This window comes from Tympanuchus pallidicinctus, unplaced genomic scaffold (assembly GCF_026119805.1).
Source record: "Tympanuchus pallidicinctus isolate F22 unplaced genomic scaffold, pur_lepc_1.0 scaffold7, whole genome shotgun sequence".
Classification (NCBI taxonomy): Eukaryota; Metazoa; Chordata; class Aves; order Galliformes; family Phasianidae; genus Tympanuchus; species Tympanuchus pallidicinctus.
This window is the reverse complement of record NW_026294791.1, coordinates 17,954,348-17,970,544: the sequence shown is the minus strand read 5'-3', so window position 1 is coordinate 17,970,544 and position 16,197 is coordinate 17,954,348. Positions and strand designations below refer to the sequence as shown.

The following is a 16,197-nucleotide window of genomic DNA, read 5'->3' as shown; positions in this document are numbered from 1 at the left end:
TGGCGGCCGCTTACAAAACTCGTAAGCCGAACGCGCCCTCTCTGGTCCCGCGTCGGCCGTCCCTCGGTGTCACGCTTACAACGCTTCCGATGCGCCGCAGTCCCGGCGCGCGCTGCTCCCGAACTGGCCGTCGCGGCGTCCCTACAGAAAGCGCCCGCCCCGCCCTGCGCCCCAGCGGGCTGCGTCCCCGCAGGCTGCGCCACGGCCGAGTTCGCGCTGCCCGCGGCGGCCGGCAGGAAGCGCGGGCCGCCTACAGGAAGCGGGCGCGGCGGCGCTGCCGTGCTGGCGCTGGCGCCGGGCCGTCCCCGAATCACCGGAGCGGCCGAGCTGCGGCGCCGGGCCCGGCCGTGCGGGGCTCAGCGGGTAGGCGAGGCTGCGGGGAGCTGCGGTAACGCCCTTGGAGCGAGGGTTGAGACGCTGCGCGTCGGCTTCCACATCGTATTTGCGCCGGTTCTGGTCCGAAGGGGCGTCCCGCAGGGGCACTGTTTTGTTTTTCATTCCGCGTTACGATTTCGTAACTTAATTGTCAAAGCTGATCACGGTGCTTTCCGACTGGGAAGCACTGCAAAGCCGATTCGGCAAATTTTGTATTGACACCTAAGTAGGTACTACGAAACACAACTCCTGCTCATTATTAATATGCAATTGAGTAAGAAGATATGGAAAGCTGAAAGACTTCATTATCACAGTTAACAACATTTAGATTTCCACGTGCTTTTACACTTGTGCTGATTAATTGTCACTGTAGTGTCGTTAAGCACCGCTGGAACAGATGGCAATGGGAGGAAGAGAGCTTAGGGCTCATCTCTGTAACTCACATATAACAAAAGCATGCTGGGCTTCAGCAAAGTGCAGCAGCTGCTGCCAGCTGTTCCTAGGAGCACAGCACATCTGTATATACTGTAAGGCAAAGCAACCAAAACTGGGGTTAATTTCAGGAATGGTTTCAGCAACTTCTGCAGCTTCACAAATTAGATAGTGATAGAAGTGGACCTCAGGCTCTGGAAAACATAGGAATGCTGACTGAGGGGCTGAGGGCATACATGCATTATTATGTGGGCATTCGGTCTCATCAACTACTGTGAAATCCCACATTTTAAAAACTATTAAAGCAATTTCTTGCTCTCTAAATTGTCATAGTACCATTCTTAAATGAAAATACTCCCTTTCTTTGTTCAACTGGTTTTAAAAAACTAAAATGATCTCCAACGACCAAAGAAACAAATACAGGTTTATTGGGTTATTGCCCTGTATTCTTGTGTAATCCTTACTTCCTGTATTTGCACTGACTTGCTTTCCATTCTGCTACCTGGCATACCCAGTAGGAAAAACAGGCTGTGTGCTTTAAGTCTGTAATGCACCTGGTGCATTCAGTGGGAAGAGAGCCTGAAGGGGATGGGCCAGAAATAAAGGAACCATTACTGGGACTACTTGGCTTAGTGTGGTAACCAAATGTTTTTTATCAGTGGTTCCTGGTGAACAAAGTAATGCATTTGAGTTCTTTTCTAACCAACTGGCTTAACAGTTTGTTTTGGGAAAGTTCGTTGACAGGCAGAGACAATTACTCATCTGAGCAATGGGAAAAGGGATTGAGTAATTGTCAAGAACATTCACTGCAATCAGTAAGCAAAAAGAATGTTAAAACACAAAAAAATACAGAGTAGCATGGATGTTAGCTGTTTATTGTCAATTGCAATTCCTTTTAATTTCCAGCAGATTAAAAGAACACAAACGAATGTCCTTTAAAAAACAACGGGGAGGAACCAATCCCATCTGGCAATAATGAGGTAAGTTCAGTTTTTTTAAATAATATAATTCATATCAGACACTGTCTATGCACTGTAGAAAAGTGATCAAAACTTGTGAAGAAACAAGAATTTTAACTGCTGAGACTGTCCTGGATCACTTCATTTAACTAGAATTCTGCAATGAAAGCCTGAAAATATAGCGGAGTAATGTGTAATATTTACAGGTAAATAACTCCTTAGTAGTAGCTTAGAATATTTATCACATATTCAGAGCGTACCAACCACACAACTAGGGGAAGAGGAACAGCTGTGAATGACACATCACTTGAGGTACTAATAGTGGGATGCAGTGACTGACAGGTCTTGCTGAGGCCTCAAGAATTGAGACCACCTAAAAAGCTCTTAGTAGAAGAGACTACCTTTGTAGGAGCCTCTTTGTAAAGTCCCCTATGTAGCTCCAAAAGCAGGAGAATCCAGAAACCCCTGCCTTCTACAACAGTGGCAAAAGGTGCCTCAGTAGCAGGCACCAGATCTCCCCTTTCCCAACTAAGGCACAGCTTGCACAGTGCTGGAATCCTGTTCAAATGTTTTCTATTTTCAGGTGGATGTGTTGGTGAGGAGTATGAATGTTCAGTCAAATACGCTACTGAAAAATTAAGAGATGGCAATCTAAAGTATTACTATAAGTTGACTTTGTATTTTACTGTTCTGCAAAAATTAACAAAAAGTGAATGTAAAAGGCAAGTAGACATTAGAAATTAATTACCAGAAGTATGTCTCAATAGAGAAAATTGACTAAAGTCCTAAAATTCTCTTATTATATAATCATTTGTTTACCTGAATGAATTTAGGGTTATGCAAACTTTGCTCAAAGAAAAAAAAGATATCTGTATGTGGGATTAATAAGTTTTCCTTTTCTATCACTTCTTTTAAAGGTATTTTTACCTCTGTAAGCTTCCAGGAAGAGTTATGGGAATCCGCCTACTACGCTTTACTTCTGTGGTGATCATCATCTTACTTCTTGTGGCAGGAGCTTTAACAGCTTTGCTCCCCAGTATCAAAGATGACAAAATACTTAATTTTAAAAGGGAATCAAAAACCCAGAGTCAGCCTGCAGAAGACTCATTTACTCTTATCATGCAGACATATAACAGAACTGACCTACTACTAAAGCTATTAAATCATTACCAAGCCATCCCCCATTTACATAAAGTAATTGTTGTGTGGAACAACATTGGAGAGAAGATGCCAGAAAAGATGTGGAATTCCTTAGGTCCTCATCCTGTTCCTGTTATTTTCAAAGCTCAATCTGTAAATCACATGAGGAACAGACTCCAGAACTTTCCTGAGCTGGAAACAAAAGGTAACAAGCAAGTCATCTTACTTTTAGTTGTATTTTTATACATAAAAACTGTATGCTTGGTCATCCCACAAAGAAGCAAAATTGCTCTTTACAGGTTCTTAGCAACACCAGGTGAAGCATTTACAGATAGGCAAAGAGTAATATAAAGAAAGGAAGGAAGGAAGGAAAACTGAACTGTTAAACTCACCCAACTGCCAACAGAGCTGCTCTGACTACACAGCACACTCCAGAAAGCAGCCTAGCCCTAAGAGATATTCTCTCTTTAGAGGCTGGCCATTGTATGAGCCTATGAGCTCCACCCTAGATCCACCCCTTATGGTCAGGTGAGCTGCACAGGTGCAAACAATTTGCCTGTACTTGGGCCAGCCACACCTCTTCAGCAGGAGCCTGACCTAACAGTTCCCCTACAGTGCTATAAAAGAGAGACAGTCTGAGTTGTGCTTTGTAGTAAGCCTTGGAATTGTTGAGCTGTTTAATAGACTATAGATGATGCAAAAGTGGCTTGTGTAATACTATTCAGGTAGTAGTAGTAGTAGTAGTAGTAGTAGTAGTAGTAGTAGTAGTAGTAGTAGTAGTAGTAGTAGTAGTAGTAGTAGTAGTAGGATAGGAGCCTTCTAGCAAGAGTAAAAGGAAAAGATGCCTTATGCGTTTTGTTGGGTTTTGCAACTATATCTGTTCTTTATTGCACTTGTTTAGTAAGGGTAAGTAGTTCAGTTTCTCTTCTTATGTTAGTGCAAACTGAAACTCATAATGTACATGTTTTTTGAGTCCCTCAATTTAGACTTATACCATTTGTTTGATTTAATTCATTAATTTTAAGACAAGGTTCTCAATCCTGTTCTGCTATTCAGATGAACTTATTTTCCCACCTGATTTTTTTTATTTCAAACCACATATACTCTTTAACAATATTTTCCCTAGTCTTTGGCTGTTCATCTAAATATTCTTCCCAAGCTGTTTCTAGGAGAAGCACAACAGTAAGGCCTATTTGTTTCAACTGGGGGGGGGGGGGGGAAATATGTTGCATTACAGACCTAGCATTACTTGTAATTAGTAAGGGTAATTTTACTTACTGTTTTCTTCTTGACGTACCTCAACCTGTGTCTGCTAGTAGGATATTAGAGACTTCATTTTCCCCAGTGTGTTTTTTTTTGTTGTTGTTGATTGTCTTTTAAATGGTAATAGGATTGTGCTGACTGTAAATGTAGAGACTTTAATGTCTCTGGAATTGGGATGTAAGAATATCTTTTCTCTTCTAGTAGTCTTTTGTTTGTAACTTAAACAAATTTTTTTTTCATTTATTATTAATCGTATTAAATGTTGTTAATGCACTTTATTAAGTTTGCTTATCTAGATTTGGAAATTGGGAGGAGGTGGGTAAAAAATTTTGTACTTAAAATTCCTTATAAACTTCATTCACTAAAGAATGGTATTTAACTTCTTAGCTGTATATTCCACAAGACTAATGAAACGATTCAGATCGTCAGTATAGCTTACTTGTTATAGGAACTTCATAGTTTGTCAAGTACTGCATTGCATGCTGTGCCCATGTATTTCAATCCTTTAATTAAACTTTCTTTTTCTTTAGCTGTTTTAATGATGGATGATGATACACTCGTCAGTGCTCATGACCTTACTTTTGCTTTTTCTGTTTGGCAGGTAATGTTTTCTACCTTAGCAGGCAGCATTTGTGAGTTACAATTGAGATTAATGGCTTTAATTAGAAAGAGTGGTACTATATCATAGTGTTCTACCGTTGCTTTTCTTAAGTTAGATTTTAAAATGCACAAAGATTAGATAGTAGAACTTGCGGAAATATTCTTCTACATTCCTTATATTTGTAATCTGTAGTTTTCAAACTTGCAATTCTTCTTATATATGCACGCATTAGCTGCTGATTGCTAAATTTAAGTTATGAGTATGCTTCAAAACACAACCAAAAGTGTTTTCTCTAAGAGTTGATTGCCAAGTATGCAGCTGCAAATTGAAGATACGTGTGGAATGAGGTGAATTACATCAATTTTGTAAAACTGTACTTAAATGCAATGCTCCTGTAGGTTGAAGGAGCGTATGCCAACGGTTTGGTTCTCTTTTCTGACTGTAAGCTTATGCTCCTCTCATTTAAAAAAAGAAAAAAAGAAAAAGATCAAGTCCTTCATGAAAATATGTAATGTCTTTTGACTTCACAGAGTGCTCTTCATTTGTGTATTTTCAATTTCTTTTTCTTTCAGCAATTTCCAGAACGTATAGTGGGATTCATTCCTAGAAAGCACATTTCTACTCCTTCAGGTGTATACAGTTATGGCAGCTTTGAACTGCAGAACCCAGGATTTGGAAATGGAGATCAATATTCTATGGTTCTTATTGGTGCAGCGTTTTTTCACTGTAAGTATTTAGAAGACTTTCAAAGACAACCAGAAGCTGTTTACACTTTAATAGATGAAACTCAAAATTGTGATGATATTGCCATGAATTTTCTGGTAGCAAAGAATACTGGAAAGCCTTCAGGAGTGTTTGTGAAGCCCGTTGATATAAGAAATTTAGAAAAAGACACTAACAGTGGCTATTCTGGGATGTGGCACCGAGCAGAGCATTTGTTACAGAGATCTTACTGTGTAAATAAATTGGTTAATATTTATGATGGCATGCCTTTAAAATATTCTAATATAATGATTTCCCAATTTGGGTTTCCTAATTATGCCAATCACAAAAGTAAAGTATAAACCAATGATTTAAGGGGTTAGATGATGATACTCAGTGAGTTGTACCAAGTACAAGGAAAGTGTGATTACTGCATCTTGGCTCTCCTTACTTGCAGCCTCTGAGTTTCTTTCATGTGGCATTTTATGTTGTTCCCCCCTCCCACTCTTTCTTACCAATCACCAAGGTAAATTTTCAGAATTTTAAATATATGTATATATATATCTTAATGGGTAGTCATAATAAAAATCTTCTTCTTCCCACAACCTGAGAAGTGTTTACAACTAGGCCACTTCTTCAGAAACATGCAGACAAAAATGTACCCCTATACTTCAGTGATCATAATCTGACTCTTTTATTTTTACTGTGTACCTAGCTAAGTAAACTTAGTTTTGTTTTGTGTGGAGATGCTTCCCTCCCCTGTTTTCCTTCTCCACACATTTCCTACTGAAACTGTAAAAGGGCTACAACAAACAGACTAGGCTCCTAGATTGCTGTACAAAATTCCTTTACATCTGTATGTTCCTGAAGCTGCTGTGAAGGCAAACCAGAAGAATACCCAATCAAAGCAGATCTCAGTCCTAAAACCATTGCATACAATATCCACTACTGCTGAGGCAGTGAAGAAGGATTTCTTTGCTACAGCTTTATTCTTATTAATAATTCTCCTAGAGTTGCTGAAACATTGTAAACAGTTGAAAGGTAAAACTTAGCAATTGGAAATGAAAGAAACACTTGAATACATAAAATATGAAAATTATATATGCAGTCAAATCCATGAGATTGTTTGTCAATACTATCTTTAGTATTTGGTTTGCTTTTGGTATATTGTGTGTATTTTGTTTAAAAAAAAAAAAAATATGCCCAAGTAAATCTTCTAAAATGTTTTCTGTACAATTGCTAATGAGAGCATGCTGCTCTACATTTTTTCTAGTTTGTACATTTTGTAATATTACAGGTCTACTTTTTTTTTTTTTAAACCAGTCTTTCACATGAGCAATTACTTCTTGCTTTCTTTTATCTCTGTTTTTGGCAGCTATGACAACAGAATCAAAATGTGCAATGAATGTGTAAAACAAAGTGTTTTAAGATACAGTGCTATGTGACAGGGCTGGACTATTATCTTTGAATTATGTGGCTCAATCAGTGGCAAGAAAGAGCTATTTTTTAATAACTTCTGTTTTATTAGAAACAATGGTAACATAGGAAAAACTTTTTTGCTGTAGCTATTTTGTGGTATCGATGAAAAACAAAAAAGCAACGTATTTTTTTTGTATCAGAAGAATCAAATCTGCCATCAAATTTGGGCTTAATCCCACCTACATCGGTTTTAATTTATTTTCAGTACCAGTTCAGAAGTTGGCAATCAATAACAACTCATGTCTACAATACATCATCTACACAATTGATGTATGATTATTTTTTAATAAGTTACCTGGACAAAAACAGTCTTTGAAAAATGTGACATTCTTACTGCTGTTTCTGGATATGGACTCTGAGTTCCTTTCTGGAGAACAGAGGATTCTTTTGTTTTGTTATATCAGTGTCAAAGAATTTATGTTCAGTAAAGACTTCCTAATATTTCTATAAGACTTAAGGAAAAAAGCAAGCTTCATATATCAGCTTAAAGTCTGTTCACTTTTGTTATAAATTGTATTTACTGGGCTGTAGTGATAAGGAAAATTCGAACAGAACTATGTGAGATTTCTAGAAGTGCAACTTGACTAGTAGTAGCTTCCTGCATTTCATTCATTTATTGGTCATCTTTAATTTCTGTTCTGTGCAGTATTATCTGCTACATTTTCACTATTTTAGTTGTATTTTACCTTTTAAATTGTGAAGTGAACTGTCAACTCAGCCAAATCTTAATCTTGGGTTTTTTTTTTTTTTTTTTTTGAGGAAAAAGGGATTGTTTGGGGTTTTTTGTTTTGTCTTTTGTTGTTTTCTTTTTTAGCAGGGAGCTCTTCTGTATCAGTGAAGGAATGAATAGAAATAGAAAAGCTTATGTTATTCTGGTAAATTTAATTTGTACCTTTGTCAAATAAAATATATTAATAGAATTCTTCTGTATTTATTTCACAAAGTTTTGACCAAGTTTTCAGTGTTAGATGTCTGAAATAAGCTCATAAGCTCAACACATGAGCAGTACCAAGAGCTCATTTAAAAATAAAAAATATTACAGGTATTTGTTGGCATATGGTTATTTAATTTAGGTAAGGTTTATGTGTGACAACTAATAGTACAAATATATATTAAAAAAAACCACCACCTGAAACAAGTGAACCAAAAAGTTCAAAGATCAGGCTTCGGGTCTAGCCATTATTCATCTTGCTTAGGAACAAAAGAGGTTTCTTCGTTTTAAAAACTAATGTTTTTTTTTTAATAAGTAATGAATTTGTCCTTTGATGGTTATAGAAGTACCTTGATATTCTTTTAGATATTTTACTAACAATTTAAATATTAACAATTTTTTTTATTGTGGTAAGAGCTTGTGTAGATGTCATTTGGAAGTATTTGGAATCTAAATATTTATCAGTGCCTCTGAGTTTTCTGTAGAAATCAGTGTTTGTGTGACATGGGTTTTATAAGTGGAATCTGAAATACATACTTAAGGAATCTTTTACTGAAAAAAAAAATCAAACTACTTTCAAATTTTTGATAAGTACAATTCTGTAATTATTAAAGAGGATTCAGTCCTGAAATTGCGATAAGGCTACAAGATTGCTTCTATAGTTTAAAAAAAAAAAAAAAGCCACAAGATGTCACTGTAGGCTTGATCAAATGTTAGAAAGAGCATTTGGAAGTGATTATAATGAAAAGTATGAGGTGAAAACATTCTGAAAGCATTTTAAAAGGCTTAGTCATACTATAAAAGCTAAGAGGAAATGCTACAACTAAAAATCCATTACTATTTAGTACATATTCACAGGGGAGAAGAGAGACTAAGTACTTGGTGCTTAAAATGTATCTGTGCTTAAAATGTATCTAATTGCCACTAACTGTATCTGCATGCAACCAAAGGAATGTTTGTGATCTTGCCGAAGACATGCAAGCCATCTGTGAGAACAGTTTTTGATAGTGGGACTTCAGTTGCTAGCTGTGTACAAACATATAGGTATCCCAGATATACCAGCCTAGCTAAGATGTATTTGCAAAGAAGAGACTTAAGCACAAAACTAGCTTCGGATTCTAGATACTGGGTATGAACCTTGTTACACTGTTCCATCTTTCCTTCTATTGGCAAAGGTACCTCAACTGAAGTTCCTCGGAGTGTGATCATATGTACTCTCAACACATAGTGTGGCATGTGCTTAGAAATGTATGTTGCACTGACTTGTAGAGTAGGGGGGATGCTAGGAAGGTATGGTTATGAATCTGCTCCTTAGAGAATTTCTACCCCAAGACCTTGATTGTGAATGAAGTATGGAGTATGTGATTTATTTAAGGATGAAAGTGGAAGAGAGAGGCATATTAAAGGATGAGCACGTTGATTTACATGACAAGCAAACAATACCCCACAACAACCTTTTTCAACTTACTTCTAACACATGACTATGGCCTTGCAAGCATCTTCCACAAAAGAGTACTTAGAGTGATGTTCCTTACCTAAGTTCATGGAGGTTCAAAGAGAATCATATTTGTGTTCTGGAGCTATGAAGAAAAAAAAAAAGTGTAGGAATGAAGATATGAATTATTAGAGTAGTACCAAAAATAAGTAAGCAATTGTGAAACTAATAAATGCATGAGAAGTGCTTCCTGTAGTATTTAAGAACAGATTAAAAATGGAAGAGGGGAGTGCTTTGCAGTGCTGTTTGGCCTCACCTGCAGCACATAGAAGGGTGTGAAATGGCAGTAACAATTGTTTTTGTTACAAAAAGTGGTGGCAACAACACAGACGTCAGAGCTGAGTAGGACTTTATGTTGTAATGTCTTTTTTAAGGTATTTCTCTTCTTTTCTTTGGGGAAGAGCAGCATCCTTTTTTCTTCTTATGAGAGCAGGTCTCCTGTGCAGCTCTCTGGTGTTTGGGTGTGGGGATGAGCTGTCTGTGGCACTTACAGGCTCCTTTTGAAGAGGTGGGTGGAGGAAAGGCTCTTCTAACGGAATGCTTTTAAAAGGTGGTTATTCAGCAGTTGGTTAATTAAATTATAGGCTTGTTCAGCTATTGAGATTCAAGCCCCAGAAGTCAATCTTTCACTTAAAAAAAAAAAAAAAAGCACAAAACAAAAAAAAAACCTAGCATAGTGTTACCACAGACTTAGCAGCGTGTGCAAAATGTCTTGCCGCTGCGTAGCTTCTCAGTGAAAGGGAATCCCGACCCAACGTGTCAGGAGTTCTACACGCTAAGGCTGCGGTGCCCTCAGGGCCCCGTTCCCGCCTCGGAGCTCCTCACACGCTGCGCGGACCGCGGCGATCCCCGGAGGCGGGAAGGGGCGCTGTCGAGGTGATACCCGCCCGAGGGGCGTGGCCGGGAGCAGCCCTTTCTTCAGTGTGCGCTGCTCATAGGCAGGAGAGTTGGGAAGGCAGCGTGTGATTGGTGGATCTGCTTGTCCATCAGACGAGAAGGTAGCGCCTGCCGGGCCCGGGCTTCGCAAACATGGGTCCCAGCTCGGGGTGTGAGGAAAGGGCTCTCCTGGCCCCGCGTGGTACTTCCCTATGCCCCTTCCTGCACCGAGGCGGCTTTTGCCCGGCCCGTCGGCTCGCTCACGTCCACTCCTCGCCGGGGAGGTACTAGCTCGGCTTGCTCCCCGCCGTCTCAGATCTCTCTAGCCTCGTACCGGAGCACTGTGTTTCTTCGGGCCGCACCGCAGAGCGCAGCCCCGGGGCAAGGAAGGAGCAGAAAGGAGCACCGCGGGGCGCGGGGGCGCCGTCCGGGGTCGAGGCTGGCCGCACTCCAGCGGGACGCGGGCGGAGGGCGGGGCCGTGCCTGGCGAACCCGGGGAGCTGAGAGGCGGAGGGCGGGGCCGGGGGGGCCGAGGGGGACGCCCGCCCACCTCGGTCCCGGCCGGCGGAGACAAAGGCTCGGGATCGCCGTCGCTACAGCGCCGCCGGTCGCCTGGTAACCGCCCGCGGCCGCTTTGTCCAGGGGGCGGCTCCCAGCCGGCCGGGGTGGAGCTGAGGTCCCTGCGGGCTATCGCCCGCCCGGCGGCTCGCCGCGTCCCGAAGCCGGCTCTCGCCCCCGCTCCAGTTCCTATGCGGGTGGCGGCGCTCCCAGCAGCGTGGCCCGTGGCGGGCGGTTCCTCTGGGCGGCGGGTCACGTCCCTGCGAGCGCGCCTCGGCGCTGCCCCGGAGCGCCATGAGCTCGGAGCCGCCCCGCGCCTCGCTGCTCCGCGCCCTGTTTAAGATGGAGCCGGCGGCGGCCGCCTCCGAAGTGCTGGGGGGAGCCTCCGAGTTCGTGAAAGGTGAGAGCGGGGGCTGCGCTGTGCTGCGTTGTGCTGCGCTGCCTCCCTCGGGCCCCCTCCCCTTCCTCCCGCCGCTCTGCGCACTTGGCCGTCTCCGTCGGTCCCTTGTGCCTCGCGGTTCTCCTGAGCCGCCCACCCCGCTGCCACTGTGTGGAACGCCTCAGTAGTTTTTCCTCCGCTGCTTTCGGCGTGTTGCGGGTCGGCACCTGTTGCTCAGCGGCGCCTTGCGCGGGGCCCGAGGCGGCTCCCGAAGAGGCCCGACGCAGCGGGAGCCCCGGGCCGCTCTGCGCAACGCGGCCGTCCGCTGTTTTTCAGATCGCCTCTACTTCGCTACTCTGCGGAATAAGCCCAAAAGTACGGCGAACACCCACTACTTCTGTACTGACGACGAACTGGTCTATGAGAAGTAAGTGTTAAACGGCTTTTTTGGTTTAAATAAAAAAAATCTAAAAATCCTCCGGAGCTACTAAAATAAGTCCAAGCGGTGGCTGAGCAGTTGCGTCGTAGCCGATCTAGGGCAGAGGGTATCTGCGCTGTCAAGCTCTATTATAAGTTGGAGAAGACCTCTTAGGACTAATTACATCTTATTAAATGGTGTCTTAAATAGAAGGTTGCTTGGTGTGACTGCGTGTGAAAAGACAGATCGTTCTTGTGTTCTCCTGTAGCCAGAGTATGAAGTGATCACCTTTCTTGCAGAATCATCCAAATGCAAAACTTTGATTTGTGTTTGAATCACATCTGCAACTTATTTCAAAGTTTTTAGATAGTGCTTCCTGTTGGCTCTTGTAGCTTTTTAAAACAGAAGAGAAAGCATTATATGAAGTAACAGCTTCTACTGCCTGGAAGACACTGAAAGAGCAGGAAATCAACAGTTAATTTGATTGTGGGTGGAGTTCTACAAAGAAACATGAAATATACACAAAACAAAGTAATAGCTCTGTGCTGTAGTTACAAAGTCATTGCTCTAGATTATCTTCTCAGATAGCTGTTCTGCACAATCCACCACCTGACAGAGGGTTTACACTATATAGTATTTGTAGAGGGACAAAAAGAAATCCTTTCATGAAAAATGCAACTTTTTTTTTTTCCCCGTGGGTTTAAGAGTATCAACCACATCCTATCCCTGTGCCTTCAGTGCTGCTTTTGTGAAGGTGCATAGTAGTTTTCCTCAATTTGTGACTTATCTTCTATGCAAAGATTACAGTTCTAGGTTGTGGTTTGCTTGTTTTTTTTTTTTTGTTTTCGTTTGTTTGGTTTTTTTAAACATGCATTTGAATCTTCATTGTCTTCAGCTGTCTATTTTTTAGTGGAGTTCCTGATGATCCTTTCTCAAAGTTAACATTTGTAGCTTCCTGTTTGGGTTAGGGGTGTTTTATGTAACAGTCATTGAAGCAAATTCAATAAATGTACCCCTTAATCCACGTATGAGCTAACCATGCAGTAGAATGTAACATAATACCAGATAAACAAGATAAAGAAGTCTTTGCTTTCTTCTATTATCTTCTAGGGTGTATTTAAGACTTTAAGCATGTAACTTGTGGTATACTTTCTGAGTGGACACTTTGTAGTCTATTGGGATGGTTTCTAAAGGTATCCTATTTTTTATATAGTAACAGTACTCATCCTGTTGTATTCTCAAAATAGTAAAATGTAATATGAAGTAGAAACTGACAGTTGTCAGGTGGTATGAATGCATCTGTATAATAACCTAGCTCTTCTAGATAAGCAGTGCTAAATTTTCCATTGATATTTGCAATGTGGTGTACATCTCTATTAGTGTATGCGATATTTGATAGTAAAACCATGTCAAAAACTCTACTTATTTTTCCTTTCCCTCCCATCTCTAAGGGGCTTGTAGTCTCAGGGAAGTAAAAGCAGGTGCTGACAGGGTTACCATGCTATGTTTTTTACCAGCACCTTTCTGAAATTGGGAAGCTAGTAGCGAAAAGAGAAATAAAATACAAATCAGGTAGCTTAGGAAAATGCTGGTTCTACCTACTATGGGTTCCCTTTGTGCTTTTCAGTGAGCTAAATGTTTGTCTGCTGTACTTCACAGGCTGCGCAGCAAAAATAGGCCTTGACACCTAAGTTTGTCTCTAAGTGATAGATAGAACCCAACTTCCAACACCAAGTTGAGACTCCTGATAGCTCTCTCAAAAATGCAGCCTTTCTGAGGAAGTAATTGGAAATATTTATGTGATAGTGAATTGGAATTTGAAAGTTAACTTAGGGGTGTTGTACCTCAGGATGGTATTTTCTAGTCTTCATTCAAAATGGCCTACCCATGCTGCTCTTCCTCATCAAAATTTCTTGGCTGCTTCTGCTTTGTGATTGAACTAGTTCAATCAGTTGAGAGGAGAAGAATAGATGTCTGTTCAGACACAAAATCCTCAGCACCTATGAGGTATGTAAGTAACTGTTAACACGGCTATTTGCCGATTTGGTTTTGTTAAGATGTATCATACTAGTGACTAGACAGAGGTACTTCATTGTGTATGGAACTAAGCTGCTTTTCTTTGGGCTGGTCTATCTTTAGTGATTCTTCAAACGGTGAAGTGATGCAGAAATTAATTTAGCTGACTATAGTGGGGTCAGTTTGCTTTCTTTGAGGCAGTACGTGGTCTAAAAACCTCGTATGTGAGTGTGGGGTTGTTAGTCTGATTATAAAGAGCGTATCGCTGGATCACGTGGTGCTTGATCTCCTTCCTGCCTCAGTTCGTTCTTTTTTTCTCCGTACTCCTGATGAGACATAAGGAAGTAATAGTGTAAATTAACAGTGTACTCTATTAAAGAAAAGTACTCTAACACTAAATTTGATGGGTCTGGAAGTTTTTGTCTGACCACTTCCTCTTGCATGATTTATCACCAGATTATACCCAAAATGTGATTACGTGATCTTGAGTAGTTCAGCCTTCGGTTTTAACTCCAGTGAATTTGTTTTAACAAACTTGTTTTAACAAATTCATAAAATTATCTTATTTAAATGCTGCTACTTTGAAAAATGAAATGACTTCAGTGTGCTTTGGAACATATCAAATGTGATCTGATTGGGAGCTCACTAGTAGAACTGTCACAGTTTCAGTTGCATATGCTGCAATTTAAACTGGAACCTGTTGACGTAGAGAAGTGATGGCATGCAAATTTCCTGTTTGAATTTAGAACGGATTTTTGCAACTCTGACTTCTTACAGCTTCCCCTCCCCACCCAGTTGTTTTGTTTCTGTAAGATGTTGTCAGTCTTTCCCTGTCTTTGAGGTACCTCCTGAGTAAGTCTGCAGTACTACATGCAAGAAAATAGTCTTGCAGAATAATGTATTGCAGGTAATGATTGCTTCAGGAAAACTGAGTTAATGAGAAATAATCCAGCTTGATGAGGACTGTCATTTGGCAAATGGACAAGCCTTGCCTTGGCAAGATCTCAATTAGTGAGTTAGGCAAGAATAAGAAGCTTTTTCTTCTCTAAGAATAGTGTCTTTCATGCTTTACCTTTCAGTAAACGGATCTGGGTTGGGAATATTACACTTGACTGGTTAAGTTCACTGTCACATCTTTTCATCAAAACAGTTTGTAACATCCTTTCTATTGTTGTGTAAATTTTTCAAGCAAAATTGAAAGTTAGTTAAAACTGGGAGTATCACTTTTTTTGTAAATAATAATGACAATTCTCATAAACTGTGTTTTTTCCTCTGTCACTTGTAGCTTCACATCTTTTTTTTTTATAAACAGCTTTTGCAGATCTTATCTGAAACTTGGTGAGCAGTAGCAGAAGTAAATAGTATGATATTCCCAGTGCATCCTATGTTTTACAATGCAGCCTTCAAGCTGCAGTATGTTATTTGCTCATTCCACAGCAGTTTTAGTGTTAGCAATATTTTTGAGTTCAAGCAGAAATACAATAGAATTCAAAACTGTGTCTTCATTTAATGAGCGTTCTTTGGACTTTAACTTGTAGGACGTTTCCTTCTTTGCATACACATATGCAATGCAGTTTCTCTTTCTGATTATTTGAGTAAGGGTTAGTTTGTTTATTTGATCAGTGTAAAATGCTGCTTTTCTGTGGTTATCTGATAAAATGGTACTTGCATAGGAAACCTGAACTCACCATCCTTTTGTGGCTTATATCAGTTGAAAGGAAAAGAAAACCTTAGCCATGTTGGAACAAACAGAGAACAGAGAGTTCCTTGTTCACTTCCAGTTTTTGGAGAGTTGAACTTCACTATCAAATGACCAAGATTACTTAGCGAGTTCAAGTCCACAAAAACAGTGACAAAACCACATCATGTCTAAGAAACTTCCTAGCTTCCAGCTTTTATCAGTACGAATGTAAATATAGAGAGAAATGAAGCTTCATAAATATAAGTTTTATTAACGGCCTCTGTAAAAATTGGCCATAACAATACTGTAGCTTTTTCCTTTACCATCTTAAAATAATTGTTTTTAAATTCACTGCAAGTGAAGTCAGGAGATCTGAAAACTGAGAGTATCATCTTCTCCTTAGAATATGAGCTACTGGTATAATTTTATTTGAAACTCCTGAAGCTCTGCACCTTAGCATTTGAGATGTACTCTCTAGTATTGATATAATAAATTTTATGTGCACTTTTATACTGCCTTCACCAAGTTGATGGAGGGACTTGAGCATCTTTGCTATGAATAGAGACTGAGAGAGCTAGGATTGTTTAGCCCAAAGAAGACTCAAGTAAGTAAACTTTACCAGAGGGTGCAAACAGGACAGAGCCAGACTCCTTGGTTGTACCCAGCGCCAACAGGAGACAGTGTGTACAAACTGGAATAGGAGATTCTGCGTGAACATCAGGAAGTACGTTTACTGTGTAGGCAATGAGGCACAGGTTGTCCAGATGGAGCTTCCCTGAGTGGAGATGTTCCAAGAGTTGTCTGGATGTGATCCTCAGTATCCATGCTTGAGCAGAGAGGTGCACTGGGTGTCCTCTAGGCATGCCTTCCAACATTAACTGTGCTGTGATTC

General features: G+C 40.6%; 2 protein-coding genes across 7 annotated transcripts in view; both read left to right on the top strand.

Annotated features, from left to right (window-relative positions):
- The first annotated feature begins 1 nt into the window (after position 1).
- EXTL2 (exostosin like glycosyltransferase 2) lies at positions 2-7,871 on the top strand. 6 transcript variants are annotated; one of them, XM_052665604.1, is made up of 6 exons: positions 238-363; positions 1,714-1,787; positions 2,684-3,111; positions 4,700-4,770; positions 5,343-5,496; positions 5,596-7,871. In XM_052665604.1, exons 2-6 carry the CDS (start codon positions 1,783-1,785, stop codon positions 5,832-5,834), a joined length of 897 nt encoding a protein of 298 aa, XP_052521564.1. In that variant the 5' UTR covers positions 238-363; positions 1,714-1,782; the 3' UTR covers positions 5,835-7,871. The 6 variants fall into 6 exon arrangements, with proteins under 6 accessions (XP_052521563.1, XP_052521562.1, XP_052521564.1 ...); XM_052665603.1 differs by lacking the exon at positions 238-363 and adding an exon at positions 2-21 and having other exon boundaries at positions 1,717-1,787; positions 5,343-7,871; XM_052665602.1 differs by lacking the exon at positions 238-363 and adding an exon at positions 6-21 and having other exon boundaries at positions 5,343-7,871.
- A 3,114-nt stretch (positions 7,872-10,985) lies between these two features.
- CDC14A (cell division cycle 14A) overlaps positions 10,986-16,197 on the top strand; it is a 55,263-nt gene continuing 50,051 nt past the window's right edge. Inside the window, 2 exon segments of the mRNA XM_052665558.1 lie at positions 10,986-11,211; positions 11,527-11,617. Of these exon segments, the coding sequence (XP_052521518.1) occupies positions 11,106-11,211; positions 11,527-11,617 (197 nt within the window). The 5' untranslated portion in view covers positions 10,986-11,105.

Bases quoted from the DNA above. Each gene is read 5' to 3' on its own strand.
- EXTL2 (XM_052665603.1), top strand. The intron at 3,112-4,699 runs GTAACAAGCAAG...CTTTTTCTTTAG, and splicing joins TCCTGAGCTGGAAACAAAAG to CTGTTTTAATGATGGATGAT. The intron at 4,771-5,342 runs GTAATGTTTTCT...TTTTTCTTTCAG, and splicing joins TTGCTTTTTCTGTTTGGCAG to CAATTTCCAGAACGTATAGT.